We start from the raw sequence: 16,029 nt of genomic DNA on the forward strand, positions 1-16,029 counted from the left end.
AATTTAGTTCCCAAGAGGCAGGTTTAAAGCAAGGGTAAAAGATTTTCACTCACCACCAGATGTGGTACCCAAGGTGTGGTACTGGCTGGATGAGTGAAGAGTTCCAAATGAGACCGGTATTTCTGAGCATTGAATCAGGGATGTTGAACACAGCGGTTCAGAGGGAGCTTTCAGCCCCCAAAATGCTCACCTCCAGCTGGCACGTTTTAGCCTGCCCAACCATTGCTGGTCAAACCACTTACACGTCTCCCATCTGTGCAAGCGTCTCCAGGCCTGCCAGCGCAGGGAAATGGTTGTGCCATTATTGCACATGCAGAAACTTACTTTGCGTTAGCTATGTCCGCTATTGAGCTGAGACCACATTGTGCATCATCTGAGCGGCAGTTCGAGCGGGCAGGGCGAGAAGGCAGGGCGCAGAGAGGACCTAGGGAATAGGCAGAAGACACTGAAGACCATGGTGGCCACCCGGCAGCAGGTTAAAGCTGCTCCGTGTGCTGCAGCAGGCAGGGTGGATGCTGCCACCCAGACGGAGCCACAGTGGGTGCATGCAGCTACCCAGACCCTGGGCTGCAGGCAGTGCCCCCCTCCCACACCGGCTCGTGCCTCTGGTCCTGGCCCCACTTGTGAAAGCTGCACTCGAGTGGGGGAACTCCTTCACATGGTGAAGGAGCTAAGAGAGGAGGTGAAGAGACTGAGGACCATCAGGGAGTGTGAGAGGGAGATTGACCAGTGGAGCAGGGCCCTCTCACAAACTCAGCAGCCTGCTGGGGCTGGAGTGTCCGAACATCATCCACCTGCAAACTGCAGGGTTGGGGGAACAAGAGATGGGGAATGGCAGCAAGTTCCTGCCAGAGGAAGGAAACCTACTCCCCTCACCCAGACAGCAAAGCCCCAGATCCCCCTGGCGAACAAGTACCAGGTGCTGCAGGTGGAATCCAGCCCTGAGGATGAGGATGGTGGCTCCCACAGCCTAGAATCCTTCCCTAGGCTGCACCATTCTCAGAAAAAGATAAAAACATCCTCCATCAAGAAGAAGAGGAGGGTGATTGTTGTAGGGGACTCCCTCCTAAAAGGAACGGAGGGACCCATTTGCAGACCGGACCCGCTCCACAGAGAGGTCTGCTGCTTACCGGGTGCATCAGGGAAGGAGGTAGCTAGAAAACTTCCTTCCCTGGTTCACGAGACAGACTACTATCCTTTGATAGTAGTCCAAACTGGTAATGATGACCTAACAAACAAAAAGGCCAAAGCCATCAAGAATGGCTTCAGGGCAATTGGGAAAGTGATGGAGGGCTCTGGGGCACAAGTAGTATTCTGCTCCATCCCAATGCTAAATAGAGAGGAGGGGGAAGCCAGGATGAAGAATTCGATTAATACCTGGCTCCGAGCCTGGTGCGAGGAGAGGGGCTTTGGCTTTTTTGATCATGGGGGGGCTCACGCACCCCCAGGCTTTCTCGCTAAGGGCGGGACACATGGGTCTCCTAGGGGGGCTAAAGCCCTTGCCAGAAACCTAGCCAAGCTCATAAATCGAGCTTTAAACTAGATGTGAAGGGGGAGGGGGTTGAGCCCAGGCTAGACAGGAATGAGCCTGGATGTGGAGAATTGGTGATTGGGAGAGGGTGCGCGGGTGAGGACCACCAGTACCTCACCGCACAGAAAGTGGGGGAGAACACACCTCGGGGTGTTAAGGGAGATGCAGGCACTATGGTGTCAACTACTCCAGTTACCAGGCAGTTGGGAACGAGCCCTGTTCCCTCTAGGAGGGCTGAAGGCTCGGCAGCTCAGCTGAAGTGCATTTACACCAATGCACGCAGCATGGGAAATAAGAAGGAAGAGCTGGAAGCTGTCGTAGGGCAAGGGGCCTATGATGTCGTTGCCATCACGGAAACGTGGTGGGACGACTCATATAACTGGAGTACGGCTATGGTGGGGTATAAGCTTTTCAGGCGGGACAGGAAGGGTAGGAGAGGAGGTGGGGTAGCCCTCTTTGTAAGGGAGGACTTGGACATCACTGAGATGGATTGTGGAGATGAGGAGGTTGAGTGCCTGTGGGTCAAAATCAGAGGAGCCCACCAGAAGGTAGATTTTGTGATGGGAGTCTGTTACAGACCACCCAACCAAGGAGAAGCAGCTGATGAGCTCTTCTATAAACAGCTGCGGTCAATCTCTAGATCGATGCCTCTCGTTCTGGTGGGAGACTTCAATCTGCCTGATATCTGCTGGGTGTACAACACAGCAGAAAGGAAGCAGTCTAGGAGGTTCCTGGAGTGCGTGGGAGACAACTTCCTTGCACAGTTGGTGAATGAACCAACCAGGGAAGGTGCCCTCCTGGACTTCCTGTTGGTGAACAGAGAAGGCCTTGTAGGGGATGTGGCGGTAGGTGGACGCCTAGGACTAAGCGACCATGAGATTATAAAATTTTCTGTTCTAGGTGAAGTGAAGAGGGTGGTTAGCAAGACGGTAACATTAAATTTCAGAGGGCAGACTTTGATCTCTTCAGCAGGCTGGTTGGTGAAGTCTCATGGGAGACAGTACTCAAGGGCAAGGGAGCCCAGGAGGGCTGGGAGCTCTTCAAAGGGGTGGTCCTAGCAGCTCAGGAGAAAGCCATCCCCGTGGTCCGGAAAAAAAGCCGGCAGGGGAGAAAGCCAGCTTGGTTGAATAGAGAGATCTTGAGGGATATCAAGAAGAAGAGAAATGTTTATGGGCTCTGGAAGAAGGGACAGGCCTCTTGGGTGGACTACAGGAGGGAAGTGAGATTGTGTAGGGAAAAAATCAGAAGGGCTAAGGCTCAGCTAGAAATTGGATTGGCCAAGTCAGTGAAAGATAACAAAAAATCTTTCTACAAATATATAAATAATAAAAGGCGGACTAGGGAGACCATACAGTCCCTATTGGACACAGAAGGAACAACAGTAACAGGGGATGAGGAAAAGGCTGAGGTACTTAATGCCTTCTTTGCCTCAGTCTTTAGTCGTAAGGAGGGTCGTTCCGTCTGTGTACAAACCCAGGAGCTAGAGGAGCATAATGAGGCTCCCATGATCCAAGAGGAGGTGGTCAGAGACTTGCTAGCCCGACTGGACAGCCACAAGTCTATGGGGCCGGACGGGATTCACCCTAGGGTACTGAAGGAGCTGGCGGATGTGCTGGCCAAACCCCTTTCCATCATCTTCCAACAGTCCTGGAAGACTGGGGAAGTCCCACTGGACTGGAGGCTGGCTGATGTTGTGCCCATCTACAAAAAGGGCCGCAGGGAGGACCCAGGAAACTACAGGCCTGTCAGTCTGACCTCAGTGCCAGGGAAAGTCATGGAACAGGTGATCTTGAGTGCTATCATGAAGCACATGCAAGAGAACCGGGTGATCAGGCCCAGTCAACATGGGTTCACAAAAGGCAGGTCTTGCCAGACTAACCTGATCGCCTTCTATGACAAAGTGACCCGGCTACTGGATGAGGGAAAGGCTGTGGATGTGGTCTTCCTGGACTTCAGCAAAGCCTTTGACACAGTTTCTCACAGCGTTCTGCTTCAGAAACTGTCAGCCTCTGGCCTGGACAGGCGCACACTCTCCTGGGTGGAAAACTGGTTGGATGGCCGGGCCCAGAGAGTGGTGGTAAATGGAGTTAACTCCAGCTGGAGGCCAGTGACAAGTGGGGTTCCCCAGGGCTCAGTGCTGGGTCCAGCCCTGTTCAATGTCTTCATCAATGATCTGGATGAAGGCATCGAGTGCACCCTTAGCAAGTTTGCGGACGACACTAAGCTGGGTGGAAGTGTCGATCTGCTGGAGGGTCGGGAGGCTCTGCAAAAGGATCTGAACAGGCTGGACCGCTGGGCAGAGTCCAATGGCATGAGGTTTAACAAGGCCAAATGCCGGGTCCTGCACTTGGGGCACAACAACCCTATGCAGTGCTACAGACTGGGAGAAGTCTGTCTAGAAAGCTGCCTGGAGGAGAGGGACCTGGGTGTGTTGGTTGACAGCCGACTGAATATGAGCCAGCAGTGTGCCCAGGTGGCCAAGAAGGCCAATGGCATCTTGGCTTGTATCAGAAACGGCGTGACCAGCAGGTCCAGGGAGGTTATCCTCCCTCTGTACTCGGCACTGGTGAGACCGCTCCTCGAATCCTGTGTTCAGTTCTGGGCCCCTCACCACAAGAAGGATGTTGAGGCTCTGGAGAGAGTCCAGAGAAGCGCAACAAAGCTGGTGAAAGGGCTGGAGAACAGGCCTTATGAGGAGCGGCTGAGAGAGCTGGGGTTGTTTAGCCTGGAGAAGAGGAGGCTGAGGGGTGACCTCATTGCTCTCTATAACTACCTGAAAGGACGTTGTAGAGAGGAGGGTGCTGGCTTCTTCTCCCAAGTGACAGGGGACAGGACAAGAGGGAATGGCCTCAAGCTCCGCCAGGGGAGGTTTAGGCTAGACGTTAGGAAAAAATTCTTTGCAGAAAGGGTCATTGGGCACTGGAACAGGCTGCCCAGGGAGGTGGTTGAGTCACCTTCCCTGGAGGTGTTTAAGGCACGGGTGGACGAGGTGCTGAGGGATATGGTTTAGTGTTTGGTAGGAACGGTTGGACTCGGTGATCCGGTGGGTCTCTTCCAACCTGGTTGGTTGTTCTGTGATCTTCTACAAAGACCCTCGGTGCTAAAGTCACGCTGAACTACACTTGAGAGGTATCAATATTGAGTATCCTGTAAAACTCCAGCCGGGGGTACGGCACAGGGGTTTTCCCAAGGCAAGCCTCTATCACTGCTGAAGTCACTCCTGTCCCTGTCTCACAGGTAAGAACACAGATACAATATGCGGTGTACCCACTGTGTTTATGGTGTTAGTGCTTCCCAAGGGCGTAATCCACTGGCACCCAAATTTTCTCTTTCTGCCACGCATGACCAAGAAGACAACAGGACTTCCTTCCCTCCAAGCTTCTTCTGTATAGGAATTACCTGAGATTGGAGTGCTGTCAGTTCCACCTGAAATTCCACACAGCTGAACTTCCCCTGAAGTACTGCAGTGCTAGTTCACTGCAAGAGCTCTCCCTTTCCTCTCCTGAACTAGGCTGTGGACTGAATGACTCTCCCGTGGGGCTTGCTGCATACGTTTTGGAGAAATTCTCTACGTGGACAGACAGATTGTTTTTGCAGAAAGATGATGGAGGCTTGGAAAGGTAAGAAAAAAAGATGCTCTTCCACAAGAAGACTCATTAAAATATTGGGTAATACTAACTAATGAGGAGATAGGGAAAAGACAGGGCAGTCAAAGCTGAATTTTAAGGATGACGGTGAAAAGTAGTCAATTAAACTTAGAGCAGACCGCATGCAAATGGCTGCTTCAAGCAGCAGGCAGTTTTGCTCTGGACACAAGGGTGCCGATTTCATTTGCTGCTTGAAAACGCGTGGAGAACAAGAGGAAGATTTGTTCTTCAGGTCATGAGCCCCCTGGAGTGGATTGAGAAAGAGCTTCCCAGGAAATGTCCTTCTCTTTGTGTCTCAACAGCAAGTACTCTCTTGATGAGCTTTTGACCAATGTGATGATTTATTGGGTGACATCCTCCATTGTGCCCTCAATGCGCTTCTACAAGGAGAACTTCTCCAGGGACCCTGGTCTAACTGCTGATTCCAGGTAATGAAGCAGTAGGTGCAAGGCAGATTTGCAAATGAGACTGAACCACATTGAACTCTATAAACATTTACACCCATTACAAAAGATAGTTTAAATAGTTTAAAAAGAAATCCAAGCAGTTCTTTGCTTTAGAGAAATATATTCAAGGGTCCCTTTTGTCTGGAAGCTGTAATTCACACAAGGTAGCTGGTGGCCAAAAAGGTGCAGAAGACTTGTCAAAGTCTATTCAGTCTTGTTGGTGTTCAAAGTACAGCTCTACGTACTTGTTCACAAAGCAAACGTAACCTGTGGCTCCGTTCAGTGAAAACAAAAGAGAAAACCAATAGCATTTCTAAGGAGTTTAAACTCCGTTAGGAAGGATACGGCTTCCTGGGGGATAAAGTGAGATCCACAAGTGCTCAGCATGAACTTAGGGAAGCGGCTGGGAGAGCAGTATTCCAAACCAAGCACCTCCAACAGCTGCTGGTGGGCAGATGACTGTAAGAGAGGCTGCGCAGGAAAACGCTGCTAAGCAGAATTCTCCAAGGGATTAGGCATACAAATAGGAGTCCTTTTCTTTGTAGACTCATCCAGTTTACCTCTCCTCTCGGGAGAGTCATTTGTTACCTATCTCTGAAAATGCAGATCTCCTAACCCCGTGCAGTTCCGTGTTACTTCACCCACATGGCTGTGCAAGGAATGTAGTTCAACACAAACTGATTTAAAGCCGTTTATTCATCATTTTACTTTGAGTTTGAAAGGATGTACTCATAGGATGGATCTCGTAATGCACCTCTGAATACAACCAGACTGACAAGTTCCTCCTGTGCCCTCCTGTGGGACAAAGTGATTTTTCTTTCCTGGGCAGGGAAACTCACCTTTGACTACAAAGCAAGGTGTCTCTCAGCCACACTACTACTACTGTTTTCCTCTTCTGATTTTCATTGACAGAGGTAGCGTGTGTTCTCCAGGAGCTGCCTTCTCTAAAACAAAACTGATTGATCGCCTCAACAAATGTGGTGTTGAGTTCTCCACTATTCAAAGGCCTGAGGATTGAAGTAAAAACATAAGTGTCTGAATGAACACCTCTCCTGGTTCTAACTACAATAAATAAACTCTTTTGGCTGTAAAAGCCTAATCCTGAAATAGTTTCACTGTGCTATTGTTGCCAGGAGAAACAGAAAATGACTTAAAAATACCCTTTGCCTATAGTGAGCACACCCATGAGGAGTACCGAGTTTTAATTCACAATCATGGTAAATGACTGACTTCTTGGGTGCTAGTTCTGGAATTTTGTTTAATCTCTTCCCTCTAAGTTACTGCTTAACCACTAAAGCGCCTGATTCACAACCACAGCCTTCTAATTTCTCCCCATTCCCAAGTTTTAAAGGCAGGCAGGCCTTGGGTAACAGGGGTCTTAGCAGAAGAAACCACTAGTTAGTCCTCCTGCCTGTTTGGGAAAGCTGCCAGTACTTTGTGCTGATCTTACTGTCAAAGCCTTAATGCCCCTAAGTGAAATAAATGAGGAGTTTGTGTTTCTCAGAGCTTGAGCAAGACTTCTGTCTTTCTGCCGCCAGCACCAGTTCCCCAACCCCGGGTCATTATGAAGATCTGGTGACTCTGTGCTGTTGTCTGAAAGGTGTGTAGATCCTCACCCTTGCTAGCTTGCCTGCCCTGAGCTGTTCCCGATAAGGAGAGAAGAGAGAGCACAAAGAGCAAGGTTTGTCAGCATGACTGTGACTGGCAGTGTTGCGGAACACTTGGAAAGCACAGAAAGCATAGACACAGGCACACACACACGTAGGAGAAAAAACATTTTTATTAATGCTATAACTCTACTCTATACTGAAGATTTTAACGAATATCTTGTAGCTTCTGTCGTAACAAAGGTCAGACCACTCCATATCCAGGGGAGGACTTCTCATGGCTGGTGGCTCTGGAGCTCTAGAATTCAAAGGAAAATGTTAACAGGCTTTCATTCCCCTGAAGTCCAACCATATCAGAATTCTACTTGACCATACCACCTGCAGGAAAATTATCAGGTTTTGGCTCTTTATAGTTCTGCCTGGTTTTAAGTAAACCAGTAGAAATGAGGCAGAAACGGGCTGGAAGTCATAAAAGGTTCCTATTTGGTCACATAATCAAGTCTGTCAAAATAATCTGTCCACCAACAGCTTGGTGGAAATCATAGTTTTAGTTTAATCTATCTTAAATTCTGTAAATATACTTACCATAACGTAAATACATCTATTTGCAATAATAAGATTATCATAGCAGGAAAACTCTCTCTCCAAACATGACTTATGGTGCATTGATTCTTAAATGTTAAGTATTATAAATGAGAAAAGCCAAACAGGTCTTTATTCTGCTGCCCCTTCCCTCAAAACACTCACACAGTTCCAGTGGATTTTTCTTTCTCCAAACATGTAGCTCAAGACTAATCTTTGTTAAAAAGCTGCTTACCTATATTGTGATAAACCGGTTTTCTGTTTCCTTCCTATACATGTATTCCTCGTGCCGATAATAACTTAGTGATGACACTTCCTATGGTACATACGTTTACTTTGGATTGTTTTACTATAGTTGGTAATGGCTTTGGTGTTGGGGCTGTAAATGAAGAGGGGGGAAAATATGTCAGCCTTGTGTCATCAAAGTGATGGTTCGTTTTCCACTACGTTCCACCCCACAAACATTACCTTCTTTAAAGACTGATGAACACAAGTGGTATGGCTTGGCCTTCTCCACCGCCAGCTTTCTTTGAATGTGAGGGAGGACTTTCCCACAGTGCTCAAACACAGAATTTCTTGGAGCTCCTCCCTCTCTACACCGAGAAACACCATAATTCTGATGAATGAAAAGCATGAAGAAAAACCTAATTACAATTGGTCTGTAACAAATTATACCTTTACAGAGCAGCTTTGGCTTTGGGAAGGATGCTGTTAAACTTCTAGGTCCAGCTGTAACTGGAAGTGTAGAAACTTATTCCTAATATTTCCAGGAATGGTACAAAACCCAAAGCATGATCTTTACTGAGAACTGTGCAAACCACTGTGCAGAACCTTGCGCACTTGACAGAACTTTTACACTCACCATAAGATGAACCTTCATTGATTGATTCCGCTGGTCTGCTGGCCAATAGCAGGCACTCTGCTGGTTGCGGACTGAAAGAATTGCATGGGTTGGTATTCTAGCCCTGGTCCGTAAATATGACTTCAAGCACTCCTATGAGAAATAACACATTTCAAAAGCCTGTTACGAATCTGCCTCTTCTCTTTCCACTGAGACGATAAAGATTTTTTCTGTCTAGACTCACTAGTTCAGTGTTGGTGAAAGGAAGCTTCAGTAAGTCTTCCACGAGTCCCATCTCCTGGCACCTTTCGTAAACGTGTTTTAAGAGCTCTTCTCTATTTACCTCGGTGGCATGTTGCCGCAAAAGAGCCCAAGCCTCCACCACGCACCTGTAATTCATTTTTTTTGATAGGTAAACATATAGTAATAGTATAACCAAAATGACGCCCCAACATTATTGTATTCCAAGTTTAAAGGAAGTTTAGGGGATTGTGATTTAAATTATTTGTTCTCCACTTTATGCAATATTTGAATGTCAAAATGGGGGGAGATATTTCTTTACCTATTAGACAACAACACACTGAGGCAAAGCTGCGCTTTGCTACACGTTGACATGGATGGCTTCACATTCTGTAGGTATTTGCGGGCTTGCCTATGCTGTCCTTGGCAAACGAGTGATTGAATAATCCTCATCTGTAGCCACGGTGCTACTTTCATTGTTCCTTGATGATGGAGGTGGGCCAGTGTTTTCTGTAAGGGTTGAAGACCGGGCTACTTAAGATAAATACATATGTTCTTGCAAAACAACTATTCAAAAGTTTATTAAAGTAAAGGTGAATGTCAGTTAAACGAACTTGCATGAGTTACTAATGACATAGTTGATACTGGACATGTATCAGAGATCCTATTCAGTTAGCCATACAGAACAAAGGGAGTGTTTTAAAAGGAGTAATTCCCTCTTTCCTAGGTTAATCAAATCTCTGTATACAAACAGCACTTTTTATAAGCACATTACAAATAATAAGTTTTATCAATTACCTGTCCAAGTAATTAAAACAGAATCTCAAATCATAACTAACTGCTGAAGATGCTGCATCAGGACTACGAAAAAAAGCCTATGGTGTGTTAATACCTGTTATTAGATAAGCAGCAATTTCTGAAAACCATTTTATAGAGGACAGCCTTGCATAGTAATGTACCTCCAACTGAACAGTAACATACTTACTTCATAGTCATGGTGATCAAGGAGCCAAAATCCTTGAATAAGCTTTACAAGGCCCTGAGGGAGAGCAAAGGTGGTGGCAAAGGACTTGACTACATTTTCTATTTTATTTGGCCAGCAATGAAAGATGTCCAGCAGCAAGTAAATTGTCTGATATCAAATATCCAGTTAAGGCTAATAAATCTGGAAGACCAACAAGTTTTTCCCATTACATTTTGAAAAAAATAATGAAATAAGAATAGAAAAGTGGTAGGAATCAGAAAATACTAATGTCTTAGTCTTGCCGTTTTAAGCTGTTGAAACCTGAAGACAGGCAGGTCCTAACCACAAAACTCTATTCTGAAGAAGAATAGAAATACACTTTGATTTCTCTAAGGCATCCAAAGAGTTTAGCTTCAGATATTTAAATAGATGTTCTAAGGCAGCTCTGGGCTACCACTGGTTTCAAAGCCCTCGCTCTCTAGGCTCCCCTCCTGGGTCAGGTAACAAACCAGAAGAGCAATTCTGAGTATTTCTGCAGCTTAAAAATTAAGTGTCTGCCCAATGACTTCCCTCTTCTCTCTTCTTATTCTCTGTGTCTCCACTACCAACAGAACAAAAGCAAAGCCTGTTGGCAGTGCCAGAAAAGAGATGATTTCAGCAAAAATCATCTACTGCTATGCCACTGTTAGAAATGCTTTTGCTCTTAAGCAGCAGATTTCAGTGTGTCATTCTAGTAAGAAGCCATTTGCTACAGCTACGCGTGCTTTAAAAAATACAAACTGTGTTTAAATTTTGAGAAAGAAATTAACAGGGCTTTTTACCTATGACATTTCTTAGCAAAGCCATTCTCTCATAGTAGAAAAGACCTTGCAACAGAACACAGAAAAAAAAATCATAAAAATTCTACAATTCAAAAAATTAAAAAAATGCTTCTCTTTAAGTTTATATTAACATATGTCCTTAAGCATGTAGGTGACAAACATTTAAGAACTTTTGTTTGCATATACTGAAGGTGTAATACAGGTAACAAGGAAGAATACAACCGCATGTTTGTAGGTCTCCTCAATGCTTTCTAGTAGGTAGAGATGCAGCAGTGCCTGAGGGGAAAAAGTTAAAGTTTTTTAAAAACTCCCGTTGTTCATAAACCATTGGCTTTTGGCTGAGGTTGGGTGGGGAGGGGGATGGTGGTGATTTCAGTGACCATGGCACTCACATGTAAACTGGGAGGGGGATATTTCCCAGTCCCTCCTTCCTCTCTGTCCCACAGCTTTGCAGCTTGGTCTCCTAAGTGGGAAACTATGCCATCGATCATCAGGCAGTCAGAGTCCCACTTTCCTCTGGAACAAGAGATAGTGAAGATTTGGACAGGGGAAAACAATTCCAGCCCCTCAGTGCAACAGATTTCCTCCAGCCTTTATCTGAGTTACTAGAGAAGCAAGCTCAGTAAGACAAACTTTCAAGTCAATTTCTAATACACCGTGGCTTCCACCAAAACTCATCCGGCTGCAAATACAAATGTCGACAAAAAAAGCCACTCACTTTCACTTCTGGACCTGCAATGGAAGTGCCCCAGAGCTGTAGGCTCACCTTGACAAATTCTCCAGCTTCTGTCGCTGACCATTATATCAGGTCGGAAGAAGAGGCTAATTGTAGGAAGGGGCAGACAAATGCATCGTCCCATCTACAGGCAATAAAGTAAAAGCAAGTTAAGGAAGTAATATCACATTTGCAAACTAAAAACATTGACTAAGAAAGATAAAAGATCATACAAGCTAAGCACCAAGAAGCACAGACAAGCTCCCAACTCTGAAAAGAAGCCAGTCCTGTTCCTGCCTTTGCTACCGGAGATGTGAGACACAAGACTCAATTCCGTCTTGTCCCAAGTACTGTTTCAAGTTTACACTCAGTGTAGCATTCAAAACACGCAGCACAAGGTCAAGTTCACTACCAAAAAAACCCAATTCCTGAAAAGAAACAGGCTGCCCAGGGAGGTGGTTGAGTCTCCATCCCTGGAGGCGGTTAAAAGGCAGGTAGATGAAGTGCTTAGGGACCTGATTTAGTAGTGGGCTGGTACGGTTGGACAAAGAGGGGATCCTTCCTGGGAAATGCTGCACCACCTTCCAGCAGGCAGCTCCGCAGACAAGAGAAGAGGTGATCTTGCATTCTGCCTTTCCAGACCTTTCCCCCTTGCCGCTTTTTCCCCCTTTTCCCTTTCCCACCCTTGCCCTTTCCTAACGTTTGCCCTTGCCACTGTTCCTGACTTTTCCCCTTGACGCTTTTCCAAATTTTCCCCTTTCCCACTTTCCACTTTCCTGTCTTTCCCCCGGCTGCCTTTCCGGCCTTTCCCCCTTGCCACCTTTCCTGAATTTCCCCTGTCGTCATGGCCCCTTTCCTGGTTTTCCCATATCCAGCTTTTCCACTTTTCCCCCTTTCCCACTTTTTCGCCTTTCCTGCCTTTCCACTGTGCTACCTTTGCCAACTTTTCCTCTTGCCGCCTTGCCCCTGCTGCTTTTTTGGCCTTTCCCCCTTGCTGCCTTTCCTCACATATCCCAACATTCCCTTGTGGCACCTTTCCCTTCTTTGCCTTTGCCACCTTTCCTGCTTTTCCCTGCTTCCCCCTTCTGATCTTTCCCCGGCTTCCTCCTTTCTATCTTTCCCCTTTCTCCCCTTTCCCTTTCCTGACTTTCCCCCTTGTTCTTTGACACCTTCCCTGCCTTTTCCGCTGTCCCCTTTCCCTCCTTTCCCCGTTGCCGCCATTCCCCATTCCCACCTTTCCAGCACTGCCCCTTTCCTGCCTTTGAGTTCTCCACTACTCAAAGGCCTGAGGTCTGAAGTCAAAACAGAAGTGTCTGAATGAACACCTTTCCTGGGTCTAACTCCACTGAACTCATGTGGCTGTAAAAGCATAATCCTGAAATAGTTTCACTGTGCCTTTGCTCTCAAAGCAAAGGTTTTTGCTGGGTAGCCTCCTTGTGACCAATGCATTACAGTTCATGCTTACCTAAGCCCTCAGGAAGGAGACCAGACTGACAGAGCCAGATGACCATTTGTGCATACACAGAAAACTGGTTAGCTAACACCTCCTTATTTCTCAAGTTTGCAAAATCTGAAGAAAAGGCATAAGATTAGTTTTGTATGCGATTCCTTTCATTTTTACAAAAGTCCCTTCATCATACTAAATTTAGAGCATAAAAATAACATGGTACAATTCTCCATCTTTGCTTTTTTCACTCTGTATCACTCTCCGATGGGAAGAAAAACCCCACAAAAAGGATAATTGAGGAAGCTACAGAAACCTAAGTAACTTACTCTACAAGTCACTCATTTACACTGCCTTCTTATTTTTAGTATTGCAAATACACTATTTCAACGCAATTATCAACAAAAGCTCATGTTTGCACAATCAGAACCCAAGCATCATCCCAAATCTTACTAAAACATACCAAAGATTTAGTAATGCTGTCAAACCTTTCTCATTGAGCTGTTGTGGTTCTCTTTGGAAACACTTTAAGACCCTGGTAAGGTTCCTCAGGACAGACTGGCAGCGCTGAAGGGACTGTAGCACTTGTGGGTCGACGGTGTTGCACGAGCCATCAAATAGTGGAACACCTTTTTGAGAAGAGATATTGAATCATCAGCCTACAGAGCAATTCCAGTGTTTCAAGGTACACACGCGTCATATCACATACCAGCAGGTTACTGAGTAAGCTCAAATAGAAAGAAAGATTTTATATCTGCAGAATGACTACACTGGTACTCACATATGCCATCAAATTCATCTTTCGTGTAGATGACTTTTTTCCACGCACAGTCACGAATAAACTCTAAATTTGCTACAGAACTTGGCTGCTCTTTAAAAGAAGAGAACAAAACAGAAATGAATCAACAGGTTCAAACTGAAAAAGAGAATCCAGAAAAGCAGCCTTAGAAGACTTACTTTCAGAGGTCCAATGTTTAATGCATCCAGTCAGGAGTTCTAGAGAACCTGTCTGGACAGCCGCAGACAACATGGCCTCTAACTGCTCCTCCTAAGCAGAACAGACAAAATTAAATGAGAACATTCCATACTTTCAACATCTGAGCCATCAACAGTACAAGTCTCTGAACGAGATCAACACAATTCAGCAAAGGGAACAAAAAAAAGTCTTGATTTCCCAAGTTACTTCCAAGCTAGAGCTGATACCAGAACATCTGACTGGAATCTGAAGAGTCTGCACCAGGCTTCCAAAACAAACAGCGTAGGGGCTAGGCCAACTTGCCAAGAAATTTGGGTTTAGCTACCACACCGTGCAGAACTGTTACTTGCCCCAACACACTTCCACAAATCAGAAATCCATTTCGTCTCAAACATTTACATAATTTTACTTTTTCTCCATTCTACCCCCCTTTTTCAAGTTAGTCAGGGATCTAAACCCTAACTCATGACTATGCAGGTAGTCCAACTGATGGGGAATGAAGATGTAGCAACTTCCCTGGACTTCCCCAAGAGTTCTGCTCTTGCTCCTCCAGCACTGCTCTATTTCTCCCTAGACAGTCAGTCCCTGGCTGGGCTTCAACTGGAGACAATGATAGTTTTACAGTCTCAACAATGGACCTAAAACGTTACTATTTGCAGGACACTGGCAGGATAGCATCACAATTATGTGGGGGGATGAGCGTAAAATGAGCATAAAATGGTCTCTGACACCAAAAGCAGCACAACAGAAAAAACGTAGCCAAGGATCATCTCTTTAGGCATTCTCAAGAAAGAGAGAGTAAAAGCTCACCTCCTTCTGGAAACCGGTGCAAGTGACATGGACAACTCCAGACCTCAGCAAGCACACTCCATCTGCAGAAGCAATGAACGTTGGACAACAATCCATACTCTCGGAGTTATGTCATGATTAGTTTAAATTGTTCAACAGCAGTAACTGGAAAGACAGAACTGACTACCCATTGTCTTCATCAGATCACTTACAAGTTTGTGCAAAAGCACCAAACCCCAAACCCCAGCGGACAGTCAGATGCCTTTCACATTTCTGTATAAGAAATTCCTTGTGCCCAGGCCGTTAGGCACTTGGATTTTCTGAGCCAACCCTGGAAGCCTCCACCACAATCACTTACCCAAAAACCAGCAATGTGTGCGAGCCCTAGAGGGCTCTGTCCAGCTGGGAAAACACTAACTTTTATTGTACATACAATGCAGAATAGAGGACCAAAGAAAAGGTATTGGAGGAAGGTACTTGCAGAAATGATGACAGGCTTTCTAGGCAAGAAAGGAGCATTTGTGAAGGGGGAAAAGGGCATAGGAGAGATTTTCCCAGGCCCTCCCAAGTCGTTCATCGCTCCTGTGATCTGAGTTATATATAAGATATCGTGGAGTAGCACAGAGGCCTCATGGGCAGGTTGCTGGTGGAGGCTGGAGCAAAGTGTTCCTGCAAATCTGGTCTCAGATGTTCAAGCTGGGTCTTGTTAATGAGATCCAAGAATTAACAGCTTGGAAGTGCTTAGGAAGTCAGTGTTTCTTCCAAGAATGTGATCACTGACGCTGAGCACAGAACCTGCAGTTTAGAGCTGGAGTAGACTTCAGTGCAAAATAAATCTCCTGCCAATCAGCTGAATATCATGAGACCTCACTGGGAAGGGGAAACCTTTGCTCATCTGTTGCAGGTAGGGTGATGTGCTTGGGGCTATTCCTTAACCGTCAGGACAAAGCCACACATGGTGAGCTCTCCCTTTTTTCCCATGCAATCCCGTTGTTGGGCAGGTCTTTTTTGAGACAATACCAACCAAGAAGAGTTGTGTGTGCATAGGCAGTCCTGGCTTGGACCTCTTGGACCATGGGGACCGTGCCCCTTCAGAAGTCAGTCATGCAGGGAAATAGGGCATCCACTATCTTTGGCCTGTGGGAGCCAAATCCAGTTAAGAAAAGGAAAGCCTCCTTAGCCTCAAGGAACTTCATTAAAAGCAAAGGAAGAGAGTGTAGTTCAAAGGCAGAGGGATACCATGGGGTGAGCAGGATTGCAAAAGCCTGGAGGAGCACAGGGAAGGAGACCTGAAGCTCCCAGATCTTGCCCTGCCCTGCAACAGCAGCAGCCAGCAGCTCGCTGCTAGTGGCCACTGACCAAATCAAAGGGAGACAGCTGGTCCCTGGGATAAGTCTGGAGACCATATTCACAAAGATCCCCTGTT

At 46.2% G+C, this 16,029-nt stretch overlaps 1 protein-coding gene and 1 long non-coding RNA gene across 2 annotated transcripts; both read right to left on the reverse strand.

The window, feature by feature from the left end:
• Positions 1–7,436: 7,436 nt before the first annotated feature.
• Positions 7,437–8,461, reverse strand: LOC138717497 (uncharacterized). Its single transcript, XR_011336876.1, has 3 exons — positions 8,282–8,461; positions 8,049–8,192; positions 7,437–7,529 (listed from the first exon to the last, which is right to left on the reverse strand). It is a non-coding gene; the product is annotated as an uncharacterized lncRNA (long non-coding RNA).
• Positions 8,462–11,501: 3,040 nt separating this feature from the next.
• On the reverse strand, positions 11,502–14,727 carry LOC138717369 (protein ELYS-like). The gene is made up of 5 exons (XM_069850885.1): positions 14,625–14,727; positions 13,796–13,886; positions 13,620–13,709; positions 13,327–13,467; positions 11,502–11,539 (listed from the first exon to the last, which is right to left on the reverse strand). The coding sequence occupies exons 1-5, from the start codon at positions 14,718–14,720 to the stop codon at positions 11,502–11,504; spliced, it is 456 nt and encodes a 151-aa protein (XP_069706986.1). The 5' UTR covers positions 14,721–14,727.
• Between the last annotated feature and the right edge of the window lie 1,302 nt (positions 14,728–16,029).

The sequence above is a fragment of the Phaenicophaeus curvirostris genome, chromosome 2 (genome assembly GCF_032191515.1).
Source record: "Phaenicophaeus curvirostris isolate KB17595 chromosome 2, BPBGC_Pcur_1.0, whole genome shotgun sequence".
NCBI classification, from domain to species: domain Eukaryota; kingdom Metazoa; phylum Chordata; class Aves; order Cuculiformes; family Cuculidae; genus Phaenicophaeus; species Phaenicophaeus curvirostris.

Excerpts from the sequence above, each read along its gene's own strand:
- LOC138717369 (XM_069850885.1), bottom strand. The coding sequence starts at position 14,720 with ATGGATTGTTGTCCAACGTTCATTGCTTCTGCAGATGGAGTGTGCTTG. Across the intron at positions 13,887-14,624 it reads GCACCGGTTTCCAGAAGGAG|GAGGAGCAGTTAGAGGCCAT; the intron begins GTGAGCTTTTAC and ends TGTTCTGCTTAG. Across the intron at positions 13,468-13,619 it reads AGATGAATTTGATGGCATAT|GTGTTCCACTATTTGATGGC; the intron begins GTGAGTACCAGT and ends CTTCTCAAAAAG.